At 40.4% G+C, this 19,666-nt stretch overlaps 1 protein-coding gene across 1 annotated transcript in view; it reads left to right on the forward strand.

Annotated features, from left to right (window-relative positions):
- LOC306981579 (uncharacterized protein) overlaps positions 1-19,275 on the forward strand; it is a gene marked incomplete at its 5' end in the record, with an annotated part of 59,170 nt that extends 39,895 nt beyond the window's left edge. Inside the window, 8 exons of the mRNA XM_079581187.1 lie at positions 4,983-5,072; positions 5,146-5,199; positions 5,312-5,443; positions 13,048-13,187; positions 14,592-14,747; positions 14,789-14,958; positions 18,918-19,070; positions 19,149-19,275. Coding sequence (XP_079437313.1) covers positions 4,983-5,072; positions 5,146-5,199; positions 5,312-5,443; positions 13,048-13,187; positions 14,592-14,747; positions 14,789-14,958; positions 18,918-19,070; positions 19,149-19,271 — 1,018 coding nt within the window. The 3' untranslated portion in view covers positions 19,272-19,275. The remainder of the gene's footprint in view (positions 1-4,982; positions 5,073-5,145; positions 5,200-5,311; positions 5,444-13,047; positions 13,188-14,591; positions 14,748-14,788; positions 14,959-18,917; positions 19,071-19,148) is intronic.
- Between the last annotated feature and the right edge of the window lie 391 nt (positions 19,276-19,666).

Consider the following 19,666-nt stretch of genomic DNA (forward strand, 5'->3'; position numbering starts at 1 on the left):
CTGAGGAGGTGAGGGTCACTGCCATGGAGACCAGAGGGGGAGGGGCAGGAGAGGAGAACATCTGCACCGCTGAGGAGGTGAGGGTCACTGTCATGGAGACCAGGGAGGGGGGACAGGAGAGGAGAACAAAAATGTCACAAGAAATTGACCAAAATGTAACACAAAAATGACAAAAATTCGACAAAAAAAATTACTAAAATGTGACAAAAATTTGATAAAAATTTGATAAAAATGTGACAAAAAAATTAGAAAACATTGACAAAAAAAGTGACTGAAAAATTGATGAAATAGTGGCAAATATGTCACAAAAATGTCACAAGAAATTGACAAAAAATTGAAGAAAAAATGACAAAAATGTGACAATAATGACAACAAAAAAATGACCGGGGGCGTGGGTTAGAAGACAACAAACAGGCTGGATGGATCTTTCACATTTAATTTCTGATGGGAGAGTATCAGGGACGTGCACAGATAGAGCCCGGCTGGTGCTCAAACACACTTTCTCCCCAATATTAAGTACTTTTATCGTTCTTAGATATTTGCCCTGCTTAAGCCAACATGTGCTGAAAATACAGTTTTAATGTTCAGCAACTTCAAATGGCGCTTCTTTCCTCCTCCGCCTCTCGAGCCGCGGCGGCGCTGACGCTCCTGATCCCAAAAGGGCAGCTGTGCCGTCCCCGGCTGTTTCTCGATTGCGAGGATCCGTCCTCCGTTTGGCCACTTCGTTGACGTCCTCGGTGGTGGCTCCTCCAAAACGGAGCAGAGTGTCCTCTCACCGCCGCCTTCAAGCTCAGGTGGAACAGCCTCCAGAGTGAGCGGCGGCGGCGTCAGGGCACGTGTCAAATCATATCATCAAATGTCAATCTATGCTTATAAAAATAACTGTTTTATGAATAACAGAGGCCAGGAAACTGTTTATATATTGGTTTTGGTTGGATGTCTTACTCTTTGAACATTTTGGCCTGAATACAATGATAACATTTCTGCCAGGATTTGTAAGAAATTCCATTCAAATATTAAATATATTTAGCAGGTCCAGTTTATCGGCCATGGCTACCACTGCAGACTTAAGTAAACAACCACAGGCCTATTTATGAGGCCTTTCATGAACTTTATATAAACCTCTTTCTAACATCTTTACTTGCCTACAACACTTCTACCAATGATTTTGTTATTACAATTATATTTTTGCACAAATGTTGCAGTGCATCATGGGTAATTTCAGCTCTCCGAGGCAGAGGAGGATCCACAGGGGTACCCTTCGTAAAGTCTTATTAGAAAGTGTATGTAAACATCTTGTTCCCACTGTAGATATTGAAAACAATTGACCTTTTGTTTGTTGTTTGGCCAGTTCTCTTTCCAGTTGTGTCATGTTGGATCTTTGGAAAGGAGATAAAAAACTCCACACAGAAAGGCCCCGTCCAGGTGGGAATGGAACCCAGGACCTTCTAGCTAAACGCAAATGCTTTGACCTCATCTAGTGCCTTCACAAATGAACAAAACCAACCATTTCTTGCATGATTTAAGTTTTGCCCATTACGAAACAGCGACACCGAGAGACATTTCCCACAGAATCCATCGTACAGTGGAGCAAGAAAGGTCTTGATGATTCCACCCACCTGTGGATCTGCTGCCGTTTGTCGATAGTTAAATGTGAAATGCAAAACCTGCCCTGACAGCCGAGGTCAGCACCACCTACACGCTGTCGATACTTCTGAATGTGTGAATGTGTTTGTGAGTCCCGGGGCGGCGCCGCAGGGACAGAGTGTGAGAGAGTGTGAGAGCCGGGGCTGAGGAAACATCTGTCCACCGTCCAGGTTCAAGAGCTCCGAGCCGGGAACAGGCAGAACAACCCGGGAGCGCCGGAGGGATCTGTGCGAGAAGCAAACAGGGGTGTTATGGACAGATATGTTCCTGCATCGCAAACGTACTGAGAGAGAGAGAGGAGGAGAGTCTGAATGTCCACACGGATCTACAATGTACTGGACCTGCTCCCTTTCCCAGTCCCAGGGCAGCTGAGACAGGGAACTCTTCTCCTGTCCAGGTCCCAACTCTTCTAATGTCCGAGTCTAAACTCTTCTAATGTCCGGGTCCAAACTCTACTAATGTCCAGGTCCAAACTCTTCTAATGTCCGAGTCCAAACTCTTCTAATGTCTGAGTCTAAACTCTTCTAATGTCTGAGTCCAAACTCTTATAATGTCTGAGTCCAAACTCTTCTAATGTCCGAGTCCAAACTCTTCTAATGTCTGAGTCCAAACTCTTCTAATGTCTGAGTCTAAACTCTTCTAATGTCTGAGTCCAAACTCTTCTAATGTCTGAGTCCAAACTCTACTAATGTCTGAGTCCAAACTCTTCTAATGTCCGAGTCTAAACTTTTCTAATGTCTGAGTCTAAACTCTTCTAATGTCTGAGTCTAAACTCTTCTAATGTCTGAGTCTAAACTCTTCTAATGTCTGAGTCTAAACTCTTCTAATGTCTGAGTCCAAACTCTTCTAATGTCTGAGTCTAAACTCTTCTAATGTCTGAGTCTAAACTCTTCTAATGTCTGAGTCCAAACTCTTCTAATGTTTGAGTCCAAACTCTTCTCATGTCTGAGTCTAAACTCTTCTAATGTCTGAGTCCAAACTCTTCTAATGTTTGAGTCCAAACTCTTCTAATGTCTGAGTCTAAACTCTTCTAATGTCTGAGTCTAAACTCTTCTAATGTCTGAGTCTAAACTCTTCTAATGTCTGAGTCTAAACTCTTCTAATGTCTGAGTCCAAACTCTTCTAATGTCTGAGTCTAAACTCTTCTAATGTCTGAGTCTAAACTCTTCTAATGTCTGAGTCCAAACTCTTCTAATGTCTGAGTCCAAACTCTTCTAATGTCTGAGTCTAAACTCTTCTAATGTCTGAGTCTAAACTCTTCTAATGTCTGAGTCCAAACTCTTCTAATGTTTGAGTCCAAACTCTTCTAATGTCTGAGTCTAAACTCTTCTAATGTCTGAGTCTAAACTCTTCTAATGTCTGAGTCCAAACTCTTCTAATGTCTGAGTCCAAACTCTTCTAATGTCTGAGTCTAAACTCTTCTAATGTCTGAGTCTAAACTCTTCTAATGTCTGAGTCTAAACTCTTCTAATGTCTGAGTCTAAACTCTTCTAATGTCTGAGTCCAAACTCTTCTCATGTCTGAGTCTAAACTCTTCTAATGTCTGAGTCTAAACTCTTCTAATGTCTGAGTCTAAACTCTTCTAATGTCTGAGTCCAAACTCTTCTAATGTCTGAGTCTAAACTCTTCTAATGTCTGAGTCCAAACTCTTCTAATGTCTGAGTCTAAACTCTTCTAATGTCTGAGTCTAAACTCTTCTAATGTCTGAGTCCAAACTCTTCTAATGTCTGAGTCCAAACTCTTCTAATGTCTGAGTCTAAACTCTTCTAATGTCTGAGTCTAAACTCTTCTAATGTCTGAGTCCAAACTCTTCTAATGTTTGAGTCCAAACTCTTCTAATGTCTGAGTCTAAACTCTTCTAATGTCTGAGTCTAAACTCTTCTAATGTCTGAGTCCAAACTCTTCTAATGTCTGAGTCCAAACTCTTCTAATGTCTGAGTCTAAACTCTTCTAATGTCTGAGTCTAAACTCTTCTAATGTCTGAGTCTAAACTCTTCTAATGTCTGAGTCTAAACTCTTCTAATGTCTGAGTCCAAACTCTTCTCATGTCTGAGTCCAAACTCTTCTAATGTCTGAGTCCAAACTCTTCTCATGTCTGAGTCCAAACTCTTCTAATGTCTGAGTCTAAACTCTTCTAATGTCTGAGTCCAAACTCTTCTAATGTCTGAGTCTAAACTCTTCTAATGTCTGAGTCCAAACTCTTCTAATGTCCGAGTCCAAACTCTTCTAATGTCTGAGTCTAAACTCTTCTAATGTCTGAGTCTAAACTCTTCTAATGTCTGAGTCCAAACTCTTCTAATGTCCAGGTCCAAACTCTTCTAATGTCTGAGTCTAAACTCTTCTAATGTCTGAGTCCAAACTCTTCTAATGTCTGAGTCCAAACTCTTCTAATGTCTGAGTCCAAACTCTTCTAATGTCTGAGTCCAAACTCTTCTAATGTCTGAGTCCAAACTCTTCTAATGTCTGAGTCTAAACTCTTCTAATGTCTGAGTCCAAACTCTTCTAATGTCTGAGTCTAAACTCTTCTAATGTCTGAGTCTAAACTCTTCTAATGTCTGAGTCTAAACTCTTCTAATGTCTGAGTCCAAACTCTTCTAAAGTCTGAGTCTAAACTCTTCTAATGTCTGAGTCTAAACTCTTCTAATGTCTGAGTCCAAACTCTTCTAATGTCTGAGTCTAAACTCTTCTAATGTCTGAGTCCAAACTCTTCTAATGTCTGAGTCCAAACTCTTCTAATGTCTGAGTCTAAACTCTTCTAATGTCTGAGTCCAAACTCTTCTAATGTCTGAGTCCAAACTCTTCTAATGTCTGAGTCTAAACTCTTCTAATGTCTGAGTCCAAACTCTTCTAATGTCTGAGTCCAAACTCTTCTAATGTCTGAGTCCAAACTCTTCTAATGTCCGAGTCCAAACTCTTCTAATGTCTGAGTCCAAACTCTTCTAATGTCTGAGTCCAAACTCTTCTAATGTCCGAGTCCAAACTCTTCTAATGTCTGAGTCTAAACTCTTCTAATGTCTGAGTCTAAACTCTTCTAATGTCTGAGTCCAAACTCTTCTAATGTCTGAGTCCAAACTCTTCTAATGTCTGAGTCTAAACTCTTCTAATGTCTGAGTCTAAACTCTTCTAATGTCTGAGTCCAAACTCTTCTAATGTCTGAGTCCAAACTCTTCTAATGTCCGAGTCCAAACTCTTCTAATGTCTGAGTCTAAACTCTTCTAATGTCTGAGTCCAAACTCTTCTAATGTCCAAGTCCAAACTCTTCTAATGTCTGAGTCCAAACTCTTCTAATGTCTGAGTCCAAACTCTTCTAATGTCTTGTTTTCTTCTGGCTCCAGGAGTGACCCAGGACCAGACCAGAACCAGAACCAGTCCGGACTAAACCCAGAGCCGGGGGCACCGGGCGACGCCGAGGCCAAGGAGAGCGGGTCAGAGATGAACTCGGCAAACGTGGGTTTCATAGACCAGGTTCTGAGTCTTCATGTTTTGTCTTTTCATCAGGTTGAAGGAAACGTCCACCTCTCCACATCGTCTGAACGAGGTCAGTAAACCGAGGTCAAACCAAGGTCAAACCGAGGTCAAACAGAGGTCCATCTCTCTCCTTCTCTCTCCTCTTTCTGTGGTCTCTGCTCCCTGTGGTCCGTGAATCCAGTACCTTTTGTCTCAGGTTCCTCAGTCCGAGTCCAGACCTGGGACTGGGTTTGGAGGAGCGGACTGGAGCTTCAGCGCAGCAGCAGAGCGACACTCGGACCAGGACCTCAGACCCAGAACAGCAGGAGCTCTTCTCACACGCTCCGAGGTACAGACCTGTTCTCCTCACCTCCTCCAACAAAACAAAATGAACTCCTCCCTGATTAATGAAGCTTTGAACCCAAGAATACAAGGCTAAAGTTAAAATGTTTTATTTCCTCTTATATAGGATCTAAAACCAATATTTTTGACCGATTTTTTTGGCCGATCCAAATGATCTATAATCCTGTAAAAACATAAACCGATTTTACTTCATTACTTTGGGTCAATCATCGTTTCTGTCCCAGCTTTGATTAGTTTCCATTAGCATTAGCATCCTGCTGTTAGCATTAGCATACTTTGCAAAAATACAGTAGAAGAGGTTAAAACAAACTCAATGATTAAATTCTGTGCTTCACTGACACGCAGCATGTCCACTGATGAACCCTGTTGGAATACTTAGATGGTTATTCTTATCTTTATCTCCCCCCTTCTCTCCCCTCCTCTCTCCTCTCCCCTCCTCTCTCCCCCTCTCCCCTTCTTTCCCCTCCTCTCCCCTCTTCTCCCCTCTTCTCCCCTCTCTCCCCTCCTCTCCACTCCTCTCCTTCTCTCCCCTTCTTTCCCCTCCTCTCCCCTTCTCTCTCCTCCTCTCCCCTCCTCTCTCCTCCTCTCCCCTCATCTCTCCTCTCCCCTTCTCTCCCCTCCTCTCTCCTCCTCTCCCCTCCTCTCTCCCATTCTCTCCCCTCTTCTCCCCTCTCTCCACTCATCTCTCCTCCTCTCTCCTCCTCTCCCCTCATCTCTCATCTCCCCTTCTCTCCCCTCCTCTCTCCTCCTCTCTCCTCCTCTCTCCCATTCTCTCCCCTCTTCTCCCCTCTCTCCACTCATCTCTCCTCCTCTCTCCTCCTCTCCCCTCCTCTCCCCTCATCTCCCCTTCTCCCCTCATCTCCCCTTCTCTCCCCCCTCTCCCCCTCTCTCCCCTCCTCTCCCCTCATCTCCCCTTCTCTCCCCCCTCTCCCCCTCTCTCCCCTCTTCTCCCCTCCTCTCCCCTCCTCTCCCCTCCTCTCCCCTCTTCTCCCCTCCTCTCTCCCCCTCTCCCCTTATCTCTCCCCCTCTCTCCCCTCCTCTCCCCTCCTCTCCCCTCCTCTCTCCTCCTCACTCCTTCTCTCCCCTCCTCTCTCCTCCTCTCTCCTCCTCTCTCCTCCTCTCCCCTCCTCTCCCCTTCTCTCCTTCTCTCCCCCTCTCCACCTGGAGGCACTTGGATAAGTAACTTTAATCTAATGACTGTTTTGGAAATAGAGATTACTTTTTTTTCCGTCGTGTAAATGAACTGTTTCTTTGTCTCCAGGTGAGAGCGCATGTTCAAACCAGTCTGGACTGTGTATAAATATATATATATATAAATATATGTTATAGTTTTGCTGCAATGTCTCGCCACAAGTGTGATCTTTAAATCCGCGCGTCTCTCTGTAGTGTTGCTGGAGATGTAAAGTTTAGCAGGAAAAGTGAAAAAAAACGTGATTCTGTTCTTGAGCTGAGAGTGAAGAGGCTGTGGGTGTGACAAAGAAACACAGACATGTTTTTACACTTTGGACGGAGCCTATATACGAACGCGAGAGGAGGTGAAAGATTCTCCATGTGAGGAGCTCCGTCATTATTGCAGAGAACTTAAAGGAACAGGACCATTTTTCCACAGGCAGTTTTCCACACTGAGATCTGTTCTTACCTGAGCTTAGACGAGTTGATGTGTACCTGTCTGGTCTAAAATGGCCGCCGAGTTGATGCGTACCTGTCTGGTCTAAAATGGCCGCCGAGTTGATGCGTACCTGTCTGGTCTAAAATGGCCGACGAGTTGATGCGTACCTGTCTGGTCTACTACTACTACTGCTTTTGCGACTACTACTGCGACTGCTACTGCTTTTGCGACTACTACTGTTACTGCTAGTGCGACTACTACTGCGACTACTACTGCTACTGCTCTTGCGACTACTACTGCTACTGCTCTTGGGACTACTACTGTTACTGCTAGTGCGACTACTACTGCGACTGCTACTACTACTGCGACTACTACTACTACTGTGACTGCTACTTCTACTGTGACTACTACTACTACTGCGACTACTACTGCGACTGCTACTACAACTACTACTTCTACTCTACTACTACGACTACTACTGCTTTTGCGACTACTACTGCGACTGCTACTACTACTACTACTGCTCTTGCAACTACTACTGCTACTACTACTACTACTACTACTACTACTACTACTACTACTGCTCTTGCAACTACTACTGCTACTACGACTTCTACTACTACTACTACTACTACTACTCTTGCGACTTCTACTGCGACTTCTACTGCGACTGCTACTTCTACTGCGACTGCTACTGCTACTGCGACTGCTACTACTACTACTGCTACTACTACTGCAACTTCTACTACTACTACTACTACTACTGCGACTTCTACTGCGACTGCTACTGCTACTACTACTACTACTACTACTTCTACTGCGACTGCTACTGCGACTGCTACACCCCCCTCCCCACAGATCTCCCTCCCGTCACAGATAATCCTCTCTCTCTGGTCTAAAATGGCCGCCGAGTTGATGCGTACCTGTCTGGTCTAAAATGGCCGCCGAGTTGATGCGTACCTGTCTGGTCTAAAATGGCCGACGAGTTGATGCGTACCTGTCTGGTCTACTACTACTACTGCTTTTGCGACTACTACTGCGACTGCTACTGCTTTTGCGACTACTACTGTTACTGCTAGTGCGACTACTACTGCGACTGCTACTACTACTGCGACTACTACTGCTACTGCTCTTGCGACTACTACTGCTACTGCTCTTGCGACTACTACTGTTACTGCTAGTGCGACTACTACTGCGACTGCTACTACTACTGCGACTACTACTACTACTGTGACTGCTACTTCTACTGTGACTACTACTACTACTGCGACTACTACTGCGACTGCTACTACAACTACTACTTCTACTCTACTACTACGACTACTACTGCTTTTGCGACTACTACTGCGACTGCTACTACTACTACTACTGCTACTACTACTACTACTACTACTACTGCTACTACTACTACTACTACTACTACTGTGACTGCTACTTCTACTGTGACTACTACTACTACTGCGACTACTACTGCGACTGCTACTACAACTACTACTTCTACTCTACTACTACGACTACTACTGCTCTTGCAACTACTACTGCTACTACGACTACTACTACTACTACTCTTGCGACTTCTACTGCGACTTCTACTGCGACTGCTACTTCTACTGCGACTGCTACTGCTACTGCGACTGCTACTACTACTACTGCTACTACTACTGCAACTTCTACTACTACTACTACTACTGCGACTTCTACTGCGACTGCTACTGCTACTACTACTACTACTACTACTTCTACTGCGACTGCTACTGCGACTGCTACACCCCCCTCCCCACAGATCTCCCTCCCGTCACAGATAATCGTCTCTCTCTGGTCTAAAATGGCCGACGAGTTGATGCGTACCTGTCTGATCTAAAATGGCCGACGAGTTGATGTGTAACTGTCTGGTCTAAAATGGCCGACGAGTTGATGCGTACCTGTCTGGTCTAAAATGGCCGACGAGTTGATGCGTACCTGTCTGGTCTAAAATGGCCGACGAGTTGATGTGTACCTGTCTGGTCTAAAATGGCCGACGAGTTGATGCGTACCTGTCTGGTCTAAAATGGCCGCTCTTTATCACAGACTCATCCACTGACTGTCAGAGGACGATAGATACAGACGCATCTCTGGAGTCGCCCATATTTGGACATGTTTGAGAACAGTTAAAGGGAAAAATCTAAACTTTCTCTAATTATTCAAAAACTACTGTAACAAATGCTGAATTATGAAGATATATTTTTACTAAATAAAGAAACAAAGACATGGAGAGGAGCAAAGTGGTTCAACAGCCCATAAATACATAAATAACGGAGAATGCTAACCTGATGCTTCATGTTAGCATCGGGCTAATGCTAGCAGTTAGCTAGCGCTAGCTACAACTGCATTTTAACCACTAAACTACTATTTTAACTACTTTAAAAAGTAGCGTCTGCTACTGCAACTTCTACTGCGACTTCTACTGCGACTACTACTGTGACTGCTACTGCGACTGCAACTACTACTGTTACTGCTACTGCGACTACAACTGCGACTGCTACTACTACTGCTACTGTTACTGCTACTGCGACTAATACTGCGGCTGCTGCTACTACTGCTACTGTTACTGCTACTGCGACTACTACTGCTACTGCAACTACTACTGCTACTGTTACTGCTACTGCGACTACTACTGCGACTGCTACTACTACTGCTACTGTTACTGCTACTGCGACTACTACTGCTACTGCAACTACTACTGCTACTGTTACTGCGACTACTACTGCGACTACTACTGCGACTGCTACTACTACTGTTACTGCTACTGTGACTACTACTGCTACTGCAACTACTACTGCTACTGTTACTGCTACTGTTACTGCTACTGCGACTAATACTGCGGCTGCTGCTACTACTGCTACTGTTACTGCTACTGTGACTACTACTGCTACTGCAACTACTACTGCTACTGTTACTGCTACTGCGACTACTACTGCGACTACAACTGCGACTGCTACTACTACTGCTACTGTTACTGCTACTGCGACTAATACTGCGGCTGCTGCTACTACTGCTACTGTTACTGCTACTGTGACTACTACTGCTACTGCAACTACTACTGCTACTGTTACTGCTACTGCGACTACTACTGCGACTGCTACTACTACTGCTACTGTTACTGCTACTGCGACTACTACTGCTACTGCAACTACTACTGCTACTGTTACTGCGACTACTACTGTGACTACTACTGCTACTGCAACTACTACTGCTACTGTTACTGCTACTGCGACTACTACTGCGACTACTACTACTACTGCTACTGTTACTGCTACTGCGACTACTACTGCTACTGCAACTACTACTGCTACTGTTACTGCTACTGCGACTACTACTGCGACTGCTACTACTACTGCTACTGTTACTGCTACTGCGACTACTACTGCTACTGTTACTGCGACTACTACTGCGACTACTACTGCGACTGCTACTACTACTGTTACTGCAACTACTACTGCTACTGTTACTGCTACTGCGACTACTACTGCGACTACTACTGCTACCACTACTGCGACTTCTACTACTACTACCACTACTGCGACTGCTACTACTCCACCCCTCCCCACAGATCTCCCCCCGTCACAGATAATCCTCTCTCCGCCGCCGTAAATGAGCCGTCCGTCAAACCCCGGCGTCTGTAAATGTTTTGACGATAAAGTTAATTGGGTTCAAACTCAAAGCTTTGACAAATCCATCATTTCCGTCACGTTTCGGGCTGAGACGTGTTTGAAACGTCTGAAAGTCTGAAAAAAAAAAACGTTCCCTTTCAAGGTAAACACGCACAATACGCTCCAATTAAGAATTACTTAACAGGCAACGAGTTATTAGCAAAACGAGATTCGGGAATTGTAAGTCTTAGCTTTCAAATGAGGCGTTGCCTGCCCTATAGGCTGTAACAAGGAATAGTTACAGTTACAGATATGCTTAAAGGGATGTTTCAGGTTTTTTGACATAGGGCCTCATTTCCTAGTTTTCCAGAGTGTTGCTGATTTATGGAGATATTTTTTTTTTGTAATTCATGCAGTTCTTATGTTTGAAGAGTTTCGTGGCGCTAGGCTAATGCTAGGCTAGTGCATTTCTATGGTATCAGCTAGCCTGCATTAACCTGTTACCACCCGCCAAAACCAAATGCATTCTCTCCTCTTTGCCATTGTCGTCACTTTTTATGTCCCTTATGTGTTCTTGTCACTTTTTTATTACTTTTTTTGCTGTTCTTTTGTCACTTTTTTTCTGTTGGATTTTTGTCTTTTTTTTTGCTGTTTTTTTGACATTTTTATTTCCTGTTTTTTTGTCTTTTTTTGCAGTTTTTTGTCTTTTTCTGCTGGATTTTTGTCACTTTTTTGCTGGATTTTTGTCATTTTTTTGTAAATGTTTTTTTTTGCCTTTTTTTAACTGTTTTTTTTTGTCTTTTTTTGCTGGTTTTTTGTCTATTTTTGCTGGATTTTTTTCATTTTTTCTGCTGGATTTTTGTCTTTTTTTTGCAGTTTTTTTGTCTTTTTTTTTAACTGTTTTTTTGTCTTTTTTTGCTGGATTTTTGTCACTTTTGTGCTGGATTTTTGTAATTTTTTGGCTGGATTTTTGTCTTTTTTCTGCAGTTTTTTGGTCACTTTTTTGCTGGATTTTTTTTTTTTTTTAGCCCTGCATTAGCCTAGCACCACGAAACTCTTCAAAGAACTGCATGAATTACAAAAAAAAAATCTCCATAAATCAGCAACACTCTGGATGATTAGGAAATGAGGCCCTATGTCAAAAATCCTGAAATATCCCTTTAAGTGGCCTAAGCTCTGCCGTCACACCTGGAAAACATACCTAATCAGGAACATAAACTATGATAGAAACACCTACATTAAGCTAATGAAATCAAATCAGCCACTGCTGGAACCACGGGTTTGTATATTAGTTTATGAAATGTTTTTAAAGCAGAACTCAGTAACTTTTTTGCCTTAACTTCTGAACTCCCGCCTGAACCGAGAGGATCTTTTTCCTCACGTCATCAGATTTTTTTTCCCCATCATGTTCAACTCATTTTTGTTACTTTTTTGTAATTTTTTTTGTAAATTTTTTATCACATTTTTGTAATTTTATTGTCACATTTTTATCACATTTTTGTAATTTTTTCGTCAATTTTTTGTAATTTTTTTGTCAAATTTTTATCACATTTTTGTCATTTTTTCGTCAATTTTTATTAATTTTTTGTCCCATTTTTGTCATTTTTCTGTCACATTTTTGTCATTTTTTTCGTCAATTTTTTGTAATTTTTTTGTCAATTTTATGTAATATTTTTGTCAAATTTTTATCACATTTTTGCCATTTTTTCGTCAATTTTTATTAATTTTTCTGTCACATTATTGTCATTTTTTCATCAAATTTTTGTATTTTTACAAAAAGTTTTTAGCACATTTTTGTAATTTTTTTGTCACATTTTTGTCATTTTTCCTCCATTTCTTAAAAACGTTTTGTCATTTTTTTTGTCATTTTGTGTAATTTTGTTGTCAATTTTTTGTAATTTTTTTGTCACATTTTTGTAATTTTTTTGTCACATTTTTGTAATTGTTTTGTCAACTTTTTATCATATTTTTGTCATTTTTTCATCACTTTTTTGTGACATTTTTGCCACTTTTTCATCAATGTTTTCTACTTTTTTGTCACATTTCCATCATTGTTTTTGTCTCAGTTCTGTCTCTATTTTCAGACCTAACTGGAGAAAATGTGCTCGGTTCAGGCGGGAGTTAAGGGGTTAATAAATATTCCCGTCGTCCCTCTGGGGGGTAACACAAGTGTTAATGGGATGATTGGAGGGTCTTTCATCTCCCCCGGTGTCTCTAGCCAGAAAACCACAATTGCAACTTTGCTGCCACTGGGTCAGAGTCACCAATACACACTAACGTCTTCTCAAATAAACCTTAACGTTCCTTCCCTTGCTTTCCTCTGGGACAGTTTTCTCGTCCTGCCGTGTCCAGACCAAAGACGGGGCTGGACCTGGACCAGGAGCAGAGGGGCCTGATCCGAGCCCTGAGGAGGAACTGGAGGAACATCCTGAAGAACTGCTCCGACGCTGACTCAGAGAGGCGGGGGCGGGTCAGCACCGACGCCTTCATCGGTGAGTCACGCTGTTAATAACGATAACCTCTTAACTCCCACCTGAACATGTTTTCTCCTGTTCTCCAAATTCTCCAAATCTAAAGGCTTCTTCAAAATGGCGACAAAAAACGAGAAGAAAATGAGGATGTAAATTGACAAAAATGACAAAAATTTGGCAAAAAAGTGACAAAAATCTGGCAAAAAAGTGACAAAAATTCAGCAAAAAAGTGAAAAAAAAATCCAGCAAAAAAATGAAAAAAATTCAGCAAAAAAGTGACAAAAATCCAGCAAAAAAATGAAAAAAAATCAGCAAAAAAGTGAAAAAAATTCAGCAAAAAAGTGACAAAAATCCAGAAAAAAATGAAAAAAATTCAGCAAAAAAGTGACAAAAAATTCAGCAAAAAAAAGACAAAAATCCAGCAAAAAAATGACAAAAAAGTGACAAAAATCCAGAAAAAAATGACTAAAATTCAGCAAAAAAAAGATAAAAATTCAGCAAAAAATGACAAAAATCCAGCAAAAAAATGATAAAAAATCAGCAAAAAAGTGAAAAAAATTCAGCAAAAAAATGACTAAAATTCAGCAAAAAATGACAAAAATCCAGCAAAATAATGACAAAAAAGTGACAAAAATCCAGAAAAAAATGACTAAAATTCAGCAAAAAATGACAAAAATCCAGCAAAAAAATGATAAAAATTCAGCAAAAAAGTGAAAAAAATTCAGCAAAAAAAGTGAAAAAAATTCAGCAAAAAATGACAAAAATCCAGCAAAATAATGACAAAAAAGTGACAAAAATCCAGCAAAAAAAAGACACTAATCCAGCAAATTTTTACTACAAAATTTCAGCAAAAAAAAGTCAAAAATCCAGCAGAAAAAAAGACAAAAATCCAGCAAAAAAGTGACAATAATCCAACAAAAATAAATAAATAACAAAAGTACCATTAAAAAAGTGACAAAAACACATAAGGGAAATAAAAAGTGACGACAATGGCAAAGAAGAGAGAATGGATTTGGTTTTGGCGGGTTGTAAGAGGTTAAATTGACCGAAATGGCAGAGGACGACGGTGAATCAGACCTTTCATCCTTCGAGTCGAGCGGGTCACACTGTTTTTAATGCAGGCTAGCTGATACCATGGACATGCGCTAGCCTAGCACAGCGCCACGAAACTCTTCAAACATAAGAACTGCTTGAATTACAAAAAAAAATGTCTCCAGGAATCAGCAACACTCGAGGAAATGAGGCCCTATGTCAAACATCCTGAAATATCCCTTTAATATAGAACTTACGAAGAAGACCTGAGGTGGCAGTAGTGAGCATAAAATGACGAACTTGCATCTATCCCCTTTAAGAGAGCATTTTTAAAAGAAGAAGCTAAAATTCTCGATCGATGATTGTGTAAAATTGCAATATTTTCTCTCACAGTTCCGGACTCAGGAATTAGAAATCGTGATCCGTTGCCCAAGACTAAACCTAAAATGGCCGCCAAAAACTCTCAAATCCAAGTCTTTTCCGCTGTGGAAACCCCGGCCTCGTGCATCCGCAGGCGCTGGGCCGTTTGTCAGATACTTTCCTGGCCGGGTTTGGCTGATCCCCTGGTATATCGTGTGTTTCTGAGGCAGAGATCCTGGAGGCTTTGGGAAGGCGAGCGAGCGAGGAGCAGCTCACGTCTCTGCAGCCGGACGCCGTCAGACGGGGACAGGTCTGTTACCACCTGCTCCTCCAGCGCTGCCTCCTGGACCCGAGGCCGGACTCGAGGGGGACGAGGCTGAGGCTGCCCCAACAGAGCAGAGTAAGACACGGACCACACTCTCCTTTCAAGATGTTTCATTTAGGACACTGAGCCTCGGATTCTTCACATCACACGAAAACACCGAATACACAAATAATATGACTTTTTCATCCATTAACCTCTTAACTCCCGCCTGAACCGAGAGGATCTTTTTCCTCACGTCAGCAGATCATTTTTCCATCATTTTTTTTGTTGGGTATTCAACTCATTTTTGTAACTTTTTGTCATTTTTTAATCATATTTTTGAAAAAAAAATGTCACATTTTGTCATTTTTTTGTCATTTTTTGTCATTTTTTTCACATTTTTTATCAAAGTTTTTTGTCATTTTTTCGTCAATTTTTTCGTCAATTTTGGGCATTTTTTGTAGCATTTTTATCATATTTTTGTCATTGTCACATTTTGTCATTTTTTATCACATTTTTGTCACATTTTATCACTTTTTTGTTATTTTTTTCTTCATTTTTCCGCAATTTTTTGATCAAATTTTGGTCATTTTTTGTTACATTTTTGCGGGTTTTTTTGTCAAATTTTTATCAAATTTTTTCATAATTTTGTCATTTTTTTGTCACATTTTGTCACATTTTTGTCATTTTTTCGTCAATTTTATGTCCATTTCTTGTGACATTTTTGCCACTTTATCATAGATTTTTCGTCACTTTTTTCACATTTTTGTCATTTTTCTTGTCATTTTTTGTCACATTTTTTCATCAATTTTTTCATCAATTTTTTCATCAATTTTTTCATCAATTTTTTCATCAATTTTTTCATCAATTTTTGTCATTTTTATCATATTTTGTTCTTTTTTTTTATTTTTTATTTTTTCGTAAATCAAATTTTGGTCATTTTTTGTCAAATTTTTATCACATTTTTTCATATTTTTTCGTCAATTTTTTCGTCCATTTTTTCGTCAATTTTTGGCATTTTTTGTAACATTTTTGTCACATTTGTAACTTTTTTTGTCAATTTTTTATCACATTTTGTCACATTTTTTGTCATTTTTTTCTTCATTTTTTCGTATTTTTTGATCAAATTTTGGACATTTTTTGTCAATTTTTTTTTTTCATTTTTCATTTTTTGTCACATTTTGTCAATGTTTTCGTAAACTTTATCATCAACTTTTTCATCAATTTTTTCATCAATTTTTTCATCAATTTTTGTCATTTTTTGTAGCATTTTTATCATATTTTGTTCTTCTTTTTTTTCTTTCATTTTTTCGTAAATCAAATTTTGGTCATTTTTTGTCACATTTTTATCACATTTTTTCATATTTTTTCGTCAATTTTTTCGTCCATTTTTTCGTCAATTTTTGGCATTTTTTGTAACATTTTTGTCATATTTTTGTCAATGTTTGTCACATTTTGTAAATTTTTTGTAACTTTTTTTGGCATTTTTGTCAATTTTTTTTCTTCATTTTTTCTTCTTCATTTTTTCGTAATTTTTGATCAAATTTTGGACATTTTTTGTCACATTTTTTTCATATTTTTGTAATTTTTTTGTCACATTTTTGTCATTTTTCTTGTCATTTTTCGTCACAATTTTTTTTCTTTTTTTCGTCAATTTTTATCACATGTTTGTCTTTTTTTTCTTCTTTCATTTTTGTCATTTTTTTGGTCACTTTTTTGTCACATTTCCATCATTGTTTTCGTCTCAATTTTGTTCCTATTTTCACACCTGTTTTCCAGAAGCTTTTGGATTGGGGTAAAGCCAAACTGGAGAAACTGTGCTCGGTTCAGGCGGGAGTTAAGGGGCTAATACACTGAACTCCAGCAGCTTTTCCATATTCAGTTCTTTTGGGTATTAAGAATATCGGCCTAATGGAAAATACAAAGATTTACAAAGACTTTAAAGGTCCTACATCAGGCAACATGGAGAACTTGTTCCACTGGAGCTTCAGATCCTCCACCTCTTATAGAAACGATCAAAGCGTGTTTTCTCCTCCTGACTGAAGGACTTGTTTGCTTCGACTTTCCGCCTTCCCGAAGACAGAAACAAAGACTAAAGTCGAGGTGTTTGCTGGCCCGGCTCCTCTGAATCATCTCGGTAACGTTCCTCGAGCTCCTCTCCCGGGGCCCCCTCGCAGATGGCGCCCGGGGCCGACACAATGCCTCGTTCTGTTGCCGGATGAGCCCTCGCTCCGTCTCCCACGCGGTTTCGGGGGCCTCAGCGGGGCTCTGCCGGGCCCGAGCCGAGACGCCGAGACACCGAGAGGCGCTGCCAGGAGCGGGGGGGCGGGGGGGAGGCGGCAGGTTTGGTGATCGGAGGCGAAACGTGCGAGCCTGAGGGTGGGAGGTCCCCGCTGAGTTTAGCACAATCTGCCAGTCGCCTCGCTCGCTCCAGGAACAGATACTTGTGCGGGACGGGGAGAGGGTCGAGCGGCGGGAGTAGCTTCCTGTGGAGGAGGAGGAGGAAGGAGGGCGACCAGGCCGGACCGGGGCGACACCAAGAGTGAGCACGGGCAACGGATGTCACGATTTCTAATTCAGGAACTGTGAGAGGAAACAATGCAATTTTACTCAATTATCGATCAAGAATTTTAGCTTCTTCTTTTAAAAATGCTCTTTAACCTCTTAACTCCCGCCTGAACCGAGAGGATCTTTTTCCTCACGTTATCACGTTGTCATTTTTTGGTCATATTTTTATCACATTTTTGTCATTTTTTTGTCATATTTTTATCACATTATTGTCATTTTTTTGTCACATTTTTGTCATTTTTTTGTCATTTTTTTGTCACATTTTTGTCATTTTTTTGTCACATTTTTGTCATATTTTAGTCATATTTTTGTCATTTTTTAGTCATATTTTTATCACATTTTTGTCATTTTTTTGTCATATTTTTATCACATTATTGTCATTTTTTGTCATATTTTTATCACATTTTTGTCATATTTTTATCACATTTTTGTCATTTTTTTGTCACATTTTTGTCATTTTTTTGTCATTTTTTTGTCACATTTTTGTCATTTTTTTGTCATATTTTTATCACATTATTGTCATTTTTTCACATTTTTGTCATTTTTTTGTCATTTTTTTGTCACATTTTTGTCATTTTTTTGTCATATTTTTATCACATTATTGTCATTTTTTTGTCACATTTTTGTCATTTTTTTGTCACATTTTTGTCATTTTTTTGTCATATTTTTATCACATTTTTGTCATTTTTTTGTCACATTTTTGTCATTTTTTGTCACATTTTTGTCATTTTTTTGTCATATTTTTATCACATTATTGTCATTTTTTTGTCATTTTTTTGTCACATTTTTGTCATTTTTTTGTCATATTTTTATCACATTATTGTCATTTTTTTGTCATTTTTTTGTCATTTTTTTGTCACATTTTTGTCATTTTTTTGTCATATTTTTATCACATTTTTGTCATTTTTTTGTCATTTCTTGTGATTTTTTGCCACTTTTTCATCCATTTTCCGTCACTTTTTTGTCAATGTTTTCTCACTTTTTTTTCCATCATTGTTTTCGTCTCAGTTTTGTTGCTATTTTCACGGCTTTTTTCCAGAAGCTTTTGGACTGGGGGTAAATCTGGAGAAAATGAGCTCGGTTCAGGTGGGAGTTAAGGGGTTAAAGGGACTAGATGCAAGTTAGTCATTTTATGCTCACTACTGCCACTTCAGGTCTTATGCGTAACTGCAGCTTCGATATTAACCTCTTAACTCCCACCTGAACCGAGCACATTTTCTCCAGTTTGGCTTTACCCCAATCCAAAAGCTTCTGGAAAAAAGGTGAGAAAATAGCAACAAAACTGAGACGAAAACAGTGATGGAAATGTGACAAAAAGTGACAAAAATGGATGAAAAAATATGACAAAAAATGACAAAAAAAATGGGAAAATGTGAAAAAAAAATGACAAAATTTAACAAAAAAGTAAGAAAAAATTTGATGAAAAATGGAGAAAAAATGGACGAAAAAGTGATGTTCACGTGCTCCCTCTTCCTCTCCTGCCTCAGAGTCCGGTTCCTCCCGGGCCGGACGTTGCCGAGGTGATGCTCCGGATCTACCCCGCGGTCCGCTCCTGCTGGACCCCTCTGAGGCGGGACTTCCTGTCAGCTGACCCCCTCCTGCAGCGCGGGGGGGCGGTCTCTGCGGACGTCTTTAAGAAGGTACCGCCTGCTCGTCTGCGTTTACCGTATCATCACACCACAGCGGTTTGCTCTTAGCGATCTTCCTCTCTCCGCCAGGTGTTGTCTGGGCGGGGCGTGGTTCTCTCCCAGGACGATTGGTTCCACCTGCTCTCGCACTTCGACCCCTCGGCCTCCGGGTCCGTCTGCTACGACAGCTTCCTCTGGGCCTTTGTGAGATAGAGTCCGACACCAGAGACCCTCAGACCCTCTTTACATGAGGAGTGTCCAGAACTACACACCGTCTCACTCCTGTGTCTGACCTCTTCATCCAAAAGGCTTCGTCAGCAACACTCAAGTTTCCAGCTCAGATCGCGGACAAGATGAAGATAAAGTCCCTCCCCTTTGTTAACCTCTTAACTCCCGCCTGAACCGAGAGGATCTTTTTCCTCACGTCATCAGATTTTTTTTGCATAATTTTTTTGTTGAGTATTCAACTCATTTTTTTCACATTTTTCGTCAATTTTTTGTCATTTTTTTGTCATTTTTTCGTCACATTTTTATACATTTTTAGTCATTTTTTCGTCAATTTTTTACCAATTTTTTTTAAAATTTTAGTCAATTTTTCTTCACATTTT

The sequence above is a fragment of the Gobius niger genome (genome assembly GCF_951799975.1).
Source record: "Gobius niger genome assembly, chromosome: 22".
NCBI classification, from domain to species: domain Eukaryota; kingdom Metazoa; phylum Chordata; class Actinopteri; order Gobiiformes; family Gobiidae; genus Gobius; species Gobius niger.